Source organism: Tauraco erythrolophus, chromosome 10, assembly GCF_009769465.1.
Source record: "Tauraco erythrolophus isolate bTauEry1 chromosome 10, bTauEry1.pri, whole genome shotgun sequence".
NCBI lineage: Eukaryota > Metazoa > Chordata > Aves > Musophagiformes > Musophagidae > Tauraco > Tauraco erythrolophus.
This window is the reverse complement of record NC_141474.1, coordinates 28341762-28359250: the sequence shown is the minus strand read 5'-3', so window position 1 is coordinate 28359250 and position 17489 is coordinate 28341762. Positions and strand designations below refer to the sequence as shown.

The 17489-nt window shown below is 34.7% G+C and overlaps 1 protein-coding gene across 1 annotated transcript in view; it reads left to right on the top strand.

Annotated features, from left to right (window-relative positions):
* Positions 1-17489, top strand: part of FAF1 (Fas associated factor 1) — a 169608-nt gene that overhangs the window by 76815 nt on the left and 75304 nt on the right. The window contains exon 8 of the mRNA XM_009990349.2: positions 10327-10413. Within this exon, the coding sequence (XP_009988651.2) occupies positions 10327-10413 (87 nt within the window). The remainder of the gene's footprint in view (positions 1-10326; positions 10414-17489) is intronic.

Below are 17489 nucleotides of genomic sequence, written 5' to 3'. Positions count from 1 at the left end.
AGGATTTAGTCTCTCATTGGACCAAAGTGAAAAGAAATTTGGAAGAGGGAAAGGTGTTTTTGTTCTAGTATGAATATGAATGTTGCTCTTTACTATAATTAAGTGCAGTAAGAATGGGAAATCTAACTTCCATTCATCTCCTTATTAGTTCCTAAAATGACTATCTATTTTACCATTTATTGATATGACTGATTACTTTTGAGACCCAGGAGAATGTACAAGTAGGGAAGTGTTGAAAGACCAATATATGTATTTATCATGCTTAGGCTGTTGCAAAGTAGTTTCTTTTGAAATTAAGGTGAGGATGTTTGTCTTCAAATAAATTTGTCTCAGTTTTTCTTTTCTTCGGAACATGACAACCATGAAAATGTAACAGATCTACTTTCCACTGCAAGAATCACTTTGATTATATCTTTCACTTTGAGTGATAACTCAAACCCTAGAAATAATCTTTAAGGCCCTTATAAGTGGGGACCTGACTATATCCAAAATATTCACTATTCTATAACTCATTAAGACAATTCCTTAAAAAGGAAACAACACAGCGAATACAAGATACAGGAAGGTATAATACAGACTTTTTCCTGAAGAATTCACACACTAATTCCTGACAAAGGAAGTGGAATGGATTGAAAGACAGGAGCTGCAAAATTACACTTGTTTGTGCAGTAGTCTGAATATACGCACATGTGATACGGACAAGCTGGGATCAGGCCTGTGTAACTGGCATGCAGGTATTTTTCTTACTTCCTAACCTTTAATGTTTTACCATTACCCAGTAGTGGCAGTAGCTTCTGGCCCTGGCTCTGATAGGTCTGAGAGAAGTTGGGACGACAGAAAGTGTATTTAGGAGTTTAAATCGTGTTTTCATACCAATTTTAAATAGTTCGGATCCAAATTATTGCTCTCAGTCATGTCCTTAATTCATGATGGGTAAGTGTCAAGGTATATTTTTCTCCAAGTTACTGAATCAATCACTGAGATAATTTATGAGGATTATCTGTTAATTCTGCTAAGTATGCAATCCATGTGACATTACTGGCCCCTTGACTCCCGGTGATCTCTGTTGTCAGGTTGGCCCAGATACAAACCGTTACCCTGGTGCAGTCTTCTGTTGCATTTAGTAGACCAGCTGTTTCAAGTAGTGGTTTTCATGTGCCTTTTTTTTCAGCCTCAAAGATCTTTGAACTGATCTTAATAATTATACTTTTCTAATTTGCAGTGCTTTTCTAATCTTTCCTGATTTCTTCCTAGAGATATTCTAATTCGATCTGCATATTCTTTATTATATCTAACTTCAGCTCTGTTGCAACCTTGTATACTGCTTCAAGAGTCCAAAATAACCCTCTGGATTTCATGTAATTTTCCTGCCATGCTTTGTGAAGCACTCTGAAATCCACTGGAAGGTGGTAACTAAAAGTAACATTTTCTATAGTAAAACTAAGGTCTAATTTTTCCTGCCAGATGCAGCATCTCGCATGAGTATGGACCTCTGGAGTTCATCCCGCTATTTTTAAAGGGGTCTTAAAATGTTAACTTTTAATGGAAATAAAATACCTGATGTTCGGCAATTTATCAACATTTTAGGATATAAAAGCAGCTGGAATTGGGATGGTAGCATTAATAATCTATTTTGGTAATTTTCCTGGTTTTTACAGCAAATTAATATCCCTCCTCGGGGGAACAACATTAGAAACTGTGTTTATCCTTTATTTTATAATTGGGTGTTTTGTCAAGAGTAGTTGCCTCTTGGTGATGATCTGGTAATGGATGACTTAGTAGCAGTTGCCTGTTGTCTTTCATAATGTGCATAAAGGTCAGTTAAAAGTTTCCATGGAGCAGTGCTTCTTCATTTAGCTTACTAATAAGTGTATTTTCTCAAATGACCATTCCTACTCCATGGAAAAACAAACTTGGACTTCAGAACATATCTTTTCTGTGTCAGTGCATTATACGTAGAACAAACAAAAAACTTAAAGTATTATCATCAGTTTTATTTTGTTGGCAGAAGTGTTTAAGGAATTTTCAAATAAATTTGTAAAATTGTTTTGCCAGTAGGTCTTTGTTGTTTGATCTCTTTTAACCTTAATCACATCTTCCTTTCAATCTCTAATGTCACAGCTAGCTCACGCTCGAATTCTTTCATACTCTATCTCAACCTCATGCTTGCATGCTGCTAAAATGATTTTTTAATTTTTTTTTTTAATTCTTGTGTTTCTTGCCTCAATTTCTTAAGAATGTGTTTTCCCTTTTTCTTCTATAGGAATTTGTTTCTTCTTTTAACCTTCTATTAAAAAATGCAAAGGGTCATGCAGTTTTAAGTTCAGAGGGGATTATCACAATTAGGTCTCCTAGGCACCACAAGCAATGAATAATAATAATTATGTAGGCTGAACCTTTGCTAGTGCAGGCCATATAGCAGCAATCAGTAACTTCTGCATCAATTTCAGAAGATTGTAACTTGGATTTAGCAATAACACTCTTCTAGAAGGATAGCTAATCTTAGGTATTTAAAGATGAACATCAGCAAAGAGGTTTCTTTACTCCACAGAATTAAAATGTGCATGTATGCTGGCAGAAGACTGAGGGATTGAGAAGTAAAATGACATTTTTAAAGACAGTGAAACAGTTGTATATAGAATTTTAATATAATGAATAATTTAATATAGTGAATATATTTAACATTTGCCACTTACTGCAGCCCAGGAAAAGACCAGATCCAAAGCAGTGGTAAAAAGTAGTATCTGCTAGCTTGAAGGCAGATCAGATTAATTCTCAAACCTGAAACCTTGTCTGGCAGGAGGCTGAGGTTGGGAAAATATCATGTGAAATCTTTGAGGGCACATCCCATGTGCTTGGAACATCCATCTTTTTAGATTATATTATAGATGTATATGTGTGTATATATATTGCATGAGGCAATCAGAAGTTCACATGTCAGAAGACTCAGTGAAGTTTAAGTGAATCCTTGCTCTTATTTTCTGTTTCTAAATTTACAGGTTTTAACCACAAAAATATACTAGTATGACCCAGTGGACCATTGAATTGTAGGTTGTGGTGTTAAGATACTAACTTGGCAGAGACCCATTTAAAAAATGACATCTAAGATGAGTTGGTTCAAGAATGAAGTAGAAGATAATGAAGTATTAATAATTGTGAAATCTGTGAAAGTAGCTTATTCAGAATTTTATTATTTCTGTTCCTGAAAGGAAACTGCAGAATGCTTCTTTTCAAGTATTTACAAAATGTAATTAAATTTAAATGTTTTAACATCATCTGGTGATACCTAAACTAAATGTGCATCTGCTAACAACTTCTACTGAAGGAAAATTTCTCAATTTATTTGAATAAGTGTTACGGCTCAGAAATATAATTCAATGAGGGTATAAAGTGAATAGGTAATCTCTTTGAAGATGTCTTCAGAACAAGAAGACAGATGTAGCCAATTAGCTTAGAAAAAAAATCAGTTTATTTTGAATTTAGGACATACAAAGTTTGCCAGTAGTTTTTCGTATAAGTAATTAGGAGTATCTATAGTCCTCAAGAATTTGCATCAGTAAAATGGAATTAACATTTTTGTTTTGGATTTTCTTTGATGACTCACTATGATGGATGTAAATCTGGGAGAGTTAGGCTGTAAGTGGTTAGCTGGGGAGTAAAGAATCCATATGCCTTTCTGGAAGTGGTACTGGAGAGTGTCCTCGTATCTAGTACCTTATTTTCCTAAACAAAATGTTTTTTACTAAAATAATATGGTGAATCGTCTCTCTGTTAAGTTGTCTGTTTACAGATTCTTTCTCCTGAAAATGTTCTTTCCTCCCCCATTTTAAAATACGTAATAGTGAAATAATATGTTAACTTTGCATTTCCTTATTCAGCCATCTAATATTTCTTAGCAGTTACCTGTTTCTCCTCACCTCACCGCCAAAATTGGAAATAGTGTGGATTATTTAATTTATTAATTTAATCCCTAGATATATGAAGTTCTTACTCCACCATTTCAACAGTTAGAGACAGAATTCATGTACTTCAATCTCTTTTTTAGATACTAATTGGAAACATCAAAATAATATATTCTGGGTTTTGCTTAGTGTTTAATGTGACTTAATCTTCTCTGTTTGAACTCTTATCAGCAAAATGTCACAAAAATCACATTATTTCCCAGGCCTGAGCTAATTTGAATGGTTATGTAATGAATTCAACGAGCTTTCTAATGAAGATGTTGACAATGTTTACTGAGTACTACAGTACAAAATCCATTTTTAAAAGTAGTTTAAACTGGGTTTGTTTTGATTCAAACGCCGTTCCATAGACTCTAAAGTGAAAGTTGGTGGCGTTAGTCGCTTTTTCGTACATAATATGTGTTTAATTACAGGAAAGTGGTACACGAAAACGCTTGTGTATGCTTAGAAACTTGGTAGATTCTGTCCCTGCTTCCCATGCATTACTGCCAGATTCCCGATGCTCTTTGCTATCTGTCGGGGGAATTTTGTCTGGCAGAGCTGTTAAAGGCTTTCCTCTGTGATCCTGAAGACCGTCGCTTCAGCTGGTTTTGCCTCCTTTCATTCCGTCTTTCTTCCCCCAAACGCATTTGCTTACTTTGTGTTTCTATCCGTATTGTTGCTGTCCTCTGAAAATTTTGTGTACTTCTCTTGGCTTCTTCGCTGTTACAATGTCAAAGTCAAGATTCTCGCTTTACTATCAGTGCCCCGTGCAACCTTGCTCTGTCTGCATCAGATCTCATTTCCCCACGTCCCCCAACTCACATTCCACATTCCTCACAGTTCTCTGACTTTATTGCTCCTTTTGTCTGCCTTTCATGCACTCATTTTTGCACTGTCTTTCATGCTGCCTATGTGCCTGGAACAGTCCTTAGCATCCCAGCCAATTTACAGCTTTGCATAAATTATATTTAATAATAAGACTAACAAAAGTTCATTATCTACATTATTTCAATTAACTTTGTACCTGCATAAGTGGAAAACAGCCCGAGGGAAACTACTGTTAAACTTTGTTGTGATTTGTTGTGATTCAAAGATACAGATTCAGGCATGACAGCTCTTTGATGATTCAGCATAAATTTATTTTTTTTAACAATTTCATAGGTGTTAGATTTTTAAGTTTTTTTTGACAGTAGATTTCGGATTTTTCTAATTCAGAGATAAGAAAATAGCCACTTATTCCCACGAAGTGAAACCACCAGAAGGTCGTCATCATTGCGTTACCCAGTACAGACTTCTTACACTGTGATACATTTTACTTCATTTTATTCTTACTAATATGGATGTGGAAGGGCTTTGAATGTTGGATTAACTTCCTATCTACAAGCAAGTTTGTGTTTAATCTTCCTTTTAAAGCAACATAGTCATTTGCTTAAAAAATAACAGTGAAGGATAAGAAAGTAAGACTCTGCCTATATCTGGGAAGTTTTCTCAGGGCGTCGACTACTTTGATGAACAGGTTTTCTTAAAATATATAAAGTTGTTTAGTGTTTTAACTCCCTTCTAACACCAGTGAAAATGAGCTGAAGGTAAAACTTCATGTGATTCTCCAGCATCAATGTGTAGCTGCAAGGCAGGGCATTCTGCAGGAATTATAAATAATTTTCCAAGTAAAATTGCATCTGAAATACATGGGGTATTTTTTTTTTCTTTAGATGGTTGTATTGCTACTGTTCACAGCTGAGTTGTGCAGCCAAATAGACGTGCATTTAATTTGTTTTTAAATGATCTCCTATATTCTGGAGATTATAATCTGAAGGGTGGCTGCCATAGTAATGTGCCAGTCACCATGGCATCTGAACGTTATGAAAAGAAGTTCTGGGCTGCACAAAGACAATACCACCAATTAGTATTTCGAACTGATCAAAGGGGGTGGACCAAAAAGTTTGCCAATAAATGTAGCTCAGTGGATGGCACTAGAAGTTAAAGTTTGCTTTTTACACAATTTTATAAAGATTTCAGTCCTCCTATCAATATCATGTGAATTTATAAATAAAAACCGTAACACAGACTTTGTCTGTTTGCCATGCGAACTTTTTTCAGTTGCATAAAGAGTATGGCCGTAGGTTTTTGTTTCAGTAGCCTAGTGAAGAAGCAGTTTATGGTTCTGCTTTTATGAATCTTTAGGCATTTTTCCTTCTTTTCATTAAGAATCTTTAACTTTAAACTGAAATTAAGTCAATTAAGGAAGCAAAGGCGTTTTCTGTACTCAATTGGTAAATATTCCTAGTCCGTAAAACGTTTTGCAATCTGCTTTCATAATGCTATTCTAATTATCAAACAAACCTAAAATTAAATAGTTATTTAAAAGCAAGCTTATTTTATCTTAAATAATTGATTGTGGCTTGTTGTTTGAAAGAGGACTGCTTTGGCATGAATTCCAAATCCAGTTATGATTTTAACTCAAGCAGTTTGTTTAATCAAACATTACTCTAATAAGTCTTACATGGTCCCCCTACCCGACCAGGCCTGTCTATAACAACTAGTTTATTCTGCGACGAGTTGCTCAACAGATGTCATTCTGGTAGAATAATGCAGCAGAATACTTGTGCGTTGGCTAAAATTACTTCAACTTTGATCACTTTTGTCCGACACATCAGTCTGGCATTGTGCTTTATACCAACATAACACTTTACCCCGAGCATGCCTTTCAAGCCTAGAATAGCAGAGGAATGTTATTGAATTCAGTGCAGTTACCGATGAGTTAATGAAAGAAGGGAAATACTGTTTTTTTCATAATGTCTTTCTGTTGTACTTTGGAATTAAAAGGGAATTTGAGGAATGTGACTTCTGAGTTATTTATTTTTACTTCTGAAGACTTTTTGAAAACAATATTATGTGGTTCTATTGATCCCACGTTTCTCTAAGAAAGTTTCACTTGTTATTTCAAAGTAGCTCATTTTAGAGTTTTATATTGTGAAAATAATGAGACTTGTTTGATACGTAATTGGAGAAGTTATCTCACAGGGACTGTTTATCCTGGTTTTTAATGCAAGAAAACTAAAATAGCAAGAACCGTATTCTTGTGATCGCAGATCAGTATTGTTACGTTTTGATGGGCTGTTGTGGGGTCAGGACGGAGCAATGACATCCTTTTACCTTGATACTGCTGCAAAACGAATACTGCACAGCAGGCTACCTTCTTGTTAAGAAGCCGTGAAGAAAGGCTGTTTGTTTTGAACAGTAGGAATGAGATCATATACCATGTTCTACAGAGTTCAGTCTTCCATAATTCCATTTTTCACACGTGCGTGTGTATACATATGCACATGCATATGGTATATTCTTATATATATGTGTATTTGAAATGAATTTGAATAAATTTTTAATCATTAAGGTATATTTCTATTTTAAAGGCATGGCTACATGCTTAAATATGAGCAAGCATAATATGAGGTCCGCTTTAATTGCTAATAAATACTTCAGTGTTCTGAGTCTAAAAAAATCCAGTGTTCTTGTTTTAGGGTTTTTTTTAATTAAAATATAGTTGTGATTTTTAAAAATTGATATGTAGTTAACCCAATCAGTCTCCCTGTAAAAACTCCTGAACAAAACCAATATTAACATAAAGGTTATTGGGTGTACGTGGATTTACCACTTTTTCAAAAAAAGGAGAGTTATCTTAATGATTCTAAAACACACAACGAATGTAAAGCTGAGCTGAAAATACAACCCAAATATATGTTATGATACTGAAATGTCCAGATAAGGGACTCACGTGGCCTGACTTTCATCCTTTAGTGAGATGTAGACTCAGGACTTGACAGTAATATGTCTTACTCTTGGATAATAAATTGAATCCATTGCCTTCTACTCATCTGTGCAGAGTATTTGTATTTATAAAGCTTTAAGCTGATAGTATTGAAATTACTATCCGCATAGCCTATTCGAGAAACGTGAGACAGTTCTTCACAGTTTTTACTAAGAGGCACATATTAGTATGCAATACTAACCACTACTACTACTGCTACAAGTAGTGAAAATGAGCAACAGTAATTGAATGGAGAATCTGAGAATTGTAAATGCAGTAAGAGCACTGTCCTTTGTGTTTGCTCTGTATATGCCCTATAATTTTCTCAGTCATATTTATTTGTTGGCAAACTCATGCAGCAGTGCCATGCAGAACCTTTTGAAGAATGTTGCCCAAATCAACATTTGTGAGCAAGTGTATGTTTGGAAATCCCTGCCTCCTCCCTCAGTCCCTTAGGATATTTACAATGATTAGAACAGTTCTTTTACTACTTAATGTCTGCACATGTATCCTTCATCCATGTGTTAATGTGCTTGAACTATGTGCAAAATTTGAAAGAAAGAGTCCAGGCAGCATTTCTCTCTAAAGATGATCCAGAGAAAAAGAGTTTTGGTGCTATTTGATTATGGAAACACATTTTTAGATTAATATCTACTGCCAGATATTACATATACATTCTGTACTAAAAACAAATGACAAATTTTGAGGAAACATATGCACATTATGTATGTTTGTTTACTATATTACCTTACTGTGTATTCAAGCCTCAACTGTGCTTCAGTGATGAAGCTGTGGCAAGTACTGATGAATAGGTGGGGTCAAATCATATGAAATGTCTGTGTAGTGGATCATTTTGTTTTATTGCATTATCTCCCTAAGAACGGTAATTTAGAATCATCTTTCATTAATTTCTTGAATATTGAACCTGTAAATATATGGATTGTGTTGATATTTCTCATTTTGACAGATTTTGACTTTCTTCCTGATTTTTTAAAATTTTTTTTTCCAAACCGTTTTTCTGTTCAGAGTAAGTTGTTAACTTAGAGTAAGTGCACTAGACTGCGAGCAAGGTGCTAGCTCAAAGATCTTTTCTGCTGACAGCTATATGTAGGTTTTTTTAGTTCATGGAATTTTTAGCAATACTCATAGCAGAAGTTAGAATACAATTAAAGATTGATTCTTTCCAGTTGACAAGTGAACAAATGAAAAGCTGAAGAAGGCATCAGAGGACAGGTTTTGGAGTAGTCTTGGCATTTGCTTGAAGTCAAATCTTACCCATCTGCCTTAGTATCTTTTGGTTTAATGTGTCAAACACTTGGTGTTTGGTCCAACTATGTTTGTTTAATGTGTCTGTTAGCATTAAACTGTACAGCCCTCATAGAGCTTGGAACAGGACGCAGGACTTCCAACTTCCTCAGATATTCTGTCTAGCAAATGATCATGTAAAATATTAGGAAAATATATCAAACCATACCTTTATCTATTTGAGAATGTTTTTCTGGATATAGTATAGGTTGAGATCTGTACTTGGAAACTAAAATAGACATGTGAAGATGTGGGATGGTTTTATATTCCCATGTAGCAGTTTGGTGGAAGACAACCCACAACCTGGCATTGCTCACTGTGTTTTCTTTTTCACAGTTCTGGTCCAGCTGTACAATATTTACATGTGCTTGTTGCTTATGCAGTCTTTACATTCAGGTATAAGATACTACTGAGAATTTGAGATACCACTCTCTATCCCAAATACAAAAATATGTCTTTTTGTGATTTAAATAATTGCTTACCACAAAACCTCTGATAAAACATGCCAGCTTTTTTATGTGTGTTAATGTTTTTGTGGAAAGAGTTTTGTAACTCTTGTATTTTGCAGTATTCTTCCTGTGTTCGAAATTTTCAACTCTCTTCTTTTCTCCCTCCCTTTGTCCTGACAACCATCATATGAGGTGATTAATGGCAGCGACTTGTATTTTAATAGCATGAGAAAAGAGCTGATGTAAAAATTAGCTTATTTGCATTTTTTAATAAATGCTTTAATTTTTGTCTTCATTGGAAATGTGTTTATTAATTCATATTTTCATGTTTGATATACTCACTTTTATTTTTCCATCTCATTTAAGAAACTTATGCAAAACTAGTTGTATTTCTTATTGCTTAGATGTAGCATGAGCCTAAAATTTTTAGGTGAAACAGAATACATTAACTTGCAAAACCTGTAACAGAATTTTGTTATTACCTTCTGATTCCCTTCGGTTTGTTCATTACTTTGTAATACTTTTTACTGTGAAAATTTGTATTATGAATTGTTTAACACGTATATGAACCTGAAGTAATAATGAATCATTACGAATGATAATTTATGGATTTTATTTTTTTTTCTTTATCATACTTTGTTCAATTGCTTTTGGAAGTACTGTGTGTAAATCTGTGCAACAGATCTGAATCTTTAAGTGTTTTACAATAATTAGAAAAAATCAAAATAAAGAGTTTGGGATTACGATGAAAATAATCCAGTTTGCCTGTATTGCGCTTGTTAGAGCAAGTTCTGATTTTTTTTTTTTTTTTTTTTACCAGGTAAAGCGGAATGTGTATGACCTAACTAGTATCCCTGTCCGTCACCAGTTATGGGAAGGCTGGCCTCCTTCTGCCACAGACGACTCAGTAAGTAGCTTTGGTTCTCCTTTCATTTCTTCCTACAAATAGTTGATTATACTTGGATTTCTGATCGGAATCACCCAATAACTTTTACTGTCTCATATGCAGTAGCTTAACGGTACGCACACTTCAGAGCTTTATCTTGAAAGATACAAATACTAAAGTATTGGATTACTGAAGCACATGGAAACTGTTCATGTGCATAAAATTCAGTGCGTGTTTTAGACAAGGAAACATGTTCCTAGACTGAAGCAAAGCTGCACAACACCACTTTGGAAGCTAAAGAAGTCTATTGCAGTGATTGAACTTCAGAATAAAGTCTTGGTTTTTACATCTATTCTGATTGCACATCTAGATATTTTACTCAGTAGTGTGAACCAGTATGCTTAGACCCTGTCTGGCTTTAAGCAGGAGGTGTTCTGTTGAAATCAGTGAAGAGCTTCACTTGCTTTCTACTTTGGTTCTTGCTGGACCATTAAGAATTTACGGACATTTGCAAGATTACATTTTGAAAGAGTAAATCATATGTATACAATCCGATACGTATTCAATTTTCGAATGTATGCTGCCGGTTTTAGAATTCCTATTAGTTAGAAAGGGAGGGAAAACTTGGCTGAGATCAATATGAACCCAGAATCGTCTGACTGTGAATTGACTACAAATTCGTGAAATTGTGGGATTTTACTGCAGAATTCCATTAAATATTAGACTTGCTTCCTTGCATAGTTATCCCTACAGTGTGTTTTACAGCATGTCTTTCAGGTTTGTTCAGATAATTTTCTTCTAGTAGTATGTTCCTAGTGCCACGTAATGAGGTCTGCCTTTCTTGAAAACAAACAAATGAACAACCCCCCTAAAAGGCTAAAATAATTATGTAGTTATGTTGTATGTATGTTTTGTGACCTGGGAAAAATGTAGAAAAATTAAGTATTTCTATTTTTATAAAATCATTCATTTAAACTTGGACTTGAACCTGAGTATTCTGCAAAGTGAAAATGGAATTGGGATTCGCTTTCTCTGCATATTAGATTATCTTCAATGCATTACTTTCCTGTCCATTTCCACTCTTTTCTTGTAAAGAGAGAACTGCTGTTTGTATGATAAGACTCCTGCTTTTTTTGCTCTGGGTAAAGGATTTCTCCCAATCACCAAAAAAAAAAAAAAAAAGCAAAGACTGGATTTCTAATATACTTGTAAAATGTTTCTGCAAACACTACCACAGACAGTAGTTAAGTTTGAGAGAGGTGGGTAAATCTATGTTCATGTATTCAAGAGCATATCTGAGACAATAGATGTAAGGTCTGAAATAACAGCATGGTGTCATGTGGTAATTACAGTCTTTGAAACGTGGATCCATTTTAACATTTTATTAGTTTACATTAGCCCAAAAAAGAATTGGAAACTCAACACTCTTAATCCTTTTTCCCACAGCTGTTAGGTTTTCCCGTATTTTTTTCTTCCCTTTTTTTTGAAGAGGATACCTCACATATGTAAAACTCATAAATCTGTTTTAAGTCTGTTTTTACAAGTGACATTGTTGCAAGTGAATTTTTCCCTTTTTCATCTTTAATGAAATTGGTGAATGTTGAGTCATCTGCTCCAAAGCAGGAGAGTCCTCAAAGCTCACTGTTCGAGTCTGGTGCAGCTGAGTCTTGTCAGCTGTGTAAACAGATCTGAATGTGTTACCAACAAAAATATAATTAATTTCTGTCTAAAATTAGAGGCCATAGCTCGCTATTTATAAAGATTTAATGTTAGCAATGACTATCTATGGTTCTGTGATCTGAACATTTTTTCTTTTTCAAATTAGAAGTAGTAATAATTACTTTAGTAATTAGTCATGATGTCATTAGGTCAGTGGCAAATTTTTAAAATCACTTTTTCTGTCATGGGCTTTTAATTTGCTGTATTGTAGCACACGCCATTGCAATTAAAGAGTTAAAGAAAGACTTGATTAAAATACTTTTTCATTTACATGTTATGCAGCATAAGAAATACTTTGTAATACCACAGGAGGTTTTTTTAGTGCAGTTCTCGTTAACCTTTGGCTTAGCAAACAGGACAACTAAATAGACTTCGCATAATTGGATTCCTGTATCATCTTGAGTCTCTTATGAACCTGACAGACTACAGTCTTCTGACATTATCAGGAAATTTAGTGGAGTCAATAGTCATTTAGAACATTGTTGCTTCATCTCCCTTCAGAGTTATGTTCTCTGCTTGTACTATCTAATGAAATATGGGATACTGTATGAATTGCCAATAACTCTTTCACATCCTTTTGCACACTCTCACCAGGGAAGTGGGTATCAAAACCCCCACACGCAGGAGCGTGTTTTCATGCTGTGATGGTTTGATTGTGGGAAACAAGGCATACATAGTCTGTGGAAATTTCATTTCACCATTCTGAAAGGATGTATTTTTAGTTTTTGTCATGCCTGAATCATTTTAACATCACAAATTATGTAAGTTCTGCTTCTTGAAGTTCAAACAAGTAAGTGTATGGGGTTTAAATCGTTCTTTTTTTAACAAGTTTACTTAAGTAAGACTAATTATATTAAAGATTTAATTTATCTGATTTAGGATATATATTGTCAACTGGTATAATGAAGTATTGAAAATTATCCTAGAATATTAAAAAATAGTTATTATTTTATGTAAATAGGTTCACACTTTGCTCTCAATCTTTATTTGTATTTAGGGTATGGTGACAACCTTATCGTTACTGAGCTTGTAAAATGAAAACCAAGCCAGAGTAATTTACTAAAATTTCTGAAGTGTATTCCACTTCTCTTTGCTATATTGGCTGAACTTCTAAACTTTCACTGGTAATTGCTGCTATTGCCAAGTGAAATCAGCAACCTTCAAAGACATATACATAAAAAAAAAAATCTGAGGTGAGTCGTAGGTGGTGGTTTAGTTACAGTTTTTACCTGGAAGCATTATGATTTTATTTATGTAAGACCAGATGACTTTTTGAATATTAGCTTTACACATGTGTGCTTGAGGTAAAACTTCTTTCCTCCTTGAGGTTGCTGGTTTTTTATTTGTTTTGGTAGGGTGAATTTTTGCCCTTGATGTTTCCGTTGGTTTTGGTAGCATAGAACAGCAAGACTTGCTATGGAAAGGAGGAGAGAGATTGCTTTTGTGCTGCTTTTGTTCTCAGTATTTAAGCTAAAACGTTTTTCTTGATTAGTTGATTGTTTTAAGTCATTTCCGCGTAGCAATGAGAAATGCCTCTTTCTTCATATGTAACAACAGTCGGCCTGTCAAAATGGAATATATTTCTGCATGAAAAAGACTTAAAACTTTTTGAATGAGGTTTGAGGGCAGAAAGGGGAGAGAGACAAAGACAGAGGATGAGGTGCCCAGTGTTGTAGCTGCGCCCTTGCATGGAGATCCCATACAGAGGAACTTGGCATCTGTCCTTCCACCTACTGCCGGTAATGCTTTGTTTCCCTAAACAGTACGGTTGGTCAAGACCTTGTATTCTTATTTCAAGACAAGTAACTGTGCTTCTTCATTGTGTAGATAAACCAATGGATGTTAGTTTAGGCAGAAGTAGGTCTATGACAAGTTATTCAGCTGCACTGCGGAAGAGTCACATTTCAGATGTGACGTGCAGCCACTAACGTGTTGAGGTTCTGCATCATCCCCTGTGAACACGACTACCTTCAGTTCTGTGACGGCTGCAGCAGATGTGGTTGACGTTCCTTAGCTGAATTTAATAAAGAATTCCAAGTTATAATCACAATTCTCAAACACTTATGTATGATCTAATTAGCACAGCTGTTATATTTAGCCATTTCATTGCTAAGTACTAAGCACAGTCTGTCTGCACAGATAGAAATTAAGAATACTGATAAATAGTGTTCTGGTACAAAGTCAAACCATTTATGACTGGTTTTGGCCGATCTCCAGATTTTTGAAGAAGTTTAGTATTGACCATCTGAGTAATTAGTATTTGGGAGTATATATTTCTTTCTCTTTGAGTCTTACAAAGGCTTTCTGAACAGAAAGTTCATTACTGCATGCTGTCATTGTGATATGAAAACAAGTTGTGAGGTTTACATACAGTGGCTGTTTAATTGTAATAGATACCATGTCTGCACTTACTGGATCATTTGGAATTTTCCCTCTGGAATTCATGTGACTAAAGAATGAATGGTCTTGACAGATAAAGGTTCTATTAATTGGAAACATGAAATTGACTATATTTAAATTAAAATACATACATCATTAGAAAATACTTTTTTTTTCTGTATAAGAATATCATAATTATAATTGGGATTGTCTGTAATGTTAATTACTTTGTATGTTACTTTCCTTCTGCGGTTCTCATCAATCGCTTGCAGTAGAGTAGAACAGTGGATCTGGCAGGATCCTTTTAATTTAGATATTTTTGAAGAATACTTGCAGTCTGTTTTGTTATGTGGATTCAGGAATATGGTAATGTTTCAATTTAACATTTGTACTATAATCCCAATTTAATAGTGAAAATGGTTAGACAGTACACAGTCTTGGAAGTTCATGGTAATCTATGAAGCAGCACATACATCATCATTAAGAAACAGAAAAGTAACTGAGTAATTTAATAGAGAGTTCTGAAATGTAATTTAGATAACCTTCTGACTTTGACTTATGATTTGCTTGAATATTTTTATACGGATGAAAGTATGATGAATTATCTTGTTCTTTGTCCATAAAAAACAAGGTTACAGTTGTTCCTTCACAACTTTTTTTTACTCCGTCTCCTTGTCTATTTTCTATTTATAAAAATTAAGATAAAGTCATTAGAATTAATTTTGTTTATGTAAAAATTACCATGTCAGGGATAATCAATTTTGTGTTATGTTTGTACTTTTTCATCGCAAGAAAATTTATTTAGGATTGTCCAGTTTTAAAACATAAAATAACTCCTTTGAAGTGATCTGTATCTATCACGTTGGTTTTGGAAAGGATTTATTTCCTCACTATGTAGTAATGAGTCTTATGGAAGTGCAAGAAGTGCACACTGAATAACAAAACCCATTGTATCATTGTATTAAAAATACAAGTCAACCTAGTAGCTATGATTAAAAAAAAAAACAAACCCCAAAACACAAAACCACAAAAAAACCCAAACAAAACCAACTAAAAACCTCAAACCAGTCAAACAAAAAACCCCCAACCTTTCAGTTTTCAGCACTCCTAACCATTTTGGGTCCTGATAGAAAAAACGTTTGTCTTGTTCTGCACACAATTCTGTTTCTTGTGGTCCAGTTGGATGGCAGTAGCTGTGATCTCAGAAACTTGAGAGAATTGAGACAATCTTTCTTAGTTATCGTAAAAAGGGTTCTAGTTCTTGTAGCTCATTTCATTAATGAATTTAAATGGTCAATAAAATCGTAGAATTTTAAGGCTGATCTCATGTCTCTTATGAGGAAGACCAGCAAGATTGATTTGAACATACACAGACGTGTTGGGAGTTGGTGAGGCAGTAAGAGTCTGTTTGAAGACTGTTCTGATGGGCCAGTTTATTGTCACTGATCAAACAGAAATTTAATCTTTCAGAGCAGGTGCTTCTGTTAATGTCTTATCTTTTGGGGAAGGAAGAGGCTTCAAAGAAGCATGCTTAGAGAGGAGTGCAGTTGACCCTACCATAGGTATAATCTGATGTTTTCATAACCACAAGTTGTCTAGAGCATTGATGGTTTTGCTGAGATGGTCTTCCCGTCAGAAAGTACAGAGGTTTTCTTTAGAAGAGCAGGTCCATGTGGGGCTTTTTTACTGTGTCATGGAGGGCTTAAGGAAAATTCCATAAACAATGTACTAGATAAAAGGCAGGTAGCATATCCAAGCTTGTGTCATGGATTCCTTTTCTGTCCAGACCAGGGCTTCCACTTGCCCTTCAGAGTTGTGCCAAACAGAATGTGATTAAAAGGACTTGTTTCCTCATTAGATGTTTAGAGCTTTCGTACAGGTTTCAGCATATCCCAGGTGTCCTCTGTGAGCTGGTGACAATGCCTTATGTTCTACTGGAAAGATTTTATAACTGTTACTGAAACTTTACTGCTTTTAGAGAATATAGTCTCTGTTTTATCTGAGATTCCAGTTGCTCTTTGTAATACGGAATAACTGCTGTCACACTGATCACCTTGGGGTTTTTGGTAGGTTTTTACTGCTGCTTTATTAAAAAGGAAAAAATCCAACTATGTTTGGTTCATGTTTGACTATGGCTTGATTTTCGTTGCTGCTTCTTAGGCGTAACCAAGCAGAGCAAGATAAGGATGTCCTTGCTTTACTTGGCACGTGCACAGACTAGTGCTGATGCTGAATTATTTGCTTATCTAAGGGAAGGAAGGAAGGAAGATGCTGATGTTAATGTAACTCCTGTGTCCAGTGGATCTCCATGAGGTCACTTACCTTTCTTAGCCCGTTCTGCCCTGACCCCTGGGTAGATTCCTGCTTAAAGGCCTGTAGTCTGCCCATTACAGTATGTTCTCTTCTGTGCTAAAAATAAACAGTAGGGTAATGATTTAATTATTAGGATTCTAGTAGAGAATGAGATTTTGGTTCTCTGAATTTGCACATTTCCCAAGTGCATATTTGAAACGAGAGTTTATTCATTCTTTACAGAAAGATAACTAATATTTATTAACAAAGTGTAAATGGAGTTTATCTTTTCACCAAAGTATGTAAAGCTTTGTTTCAAAGACTTAATCCAACAGATAAATTGCAGAACTTTTTGTCCCAGGAGATAATGTCCTCTCCATGGAGTATGTTTGTCATTCTGGTTTACAAATTACCTAATTTTGAATGTATGTTCCATGATTAATGGTCTGTCCTAAAGAGTTGTATCCAGTACACTGTAATTCTTCTTTTATGGTTTTTAATCAATATATTTATCAGTATACTTTGTGGATCAAGAAGTTGGGGTACTTGTATTCCATAACTGAAGACTTGTAAATGTGCATTTTGTCCTTTTTGGTAAATTAGAATAAGCAGAAACTTCATGCCTGCAATTTTTGTTGGTAGTTAATGCAGTCTGCAAAGAGAATGGTAATTACTCTAGAGATACAATAAACAAAAATCTCTTATCA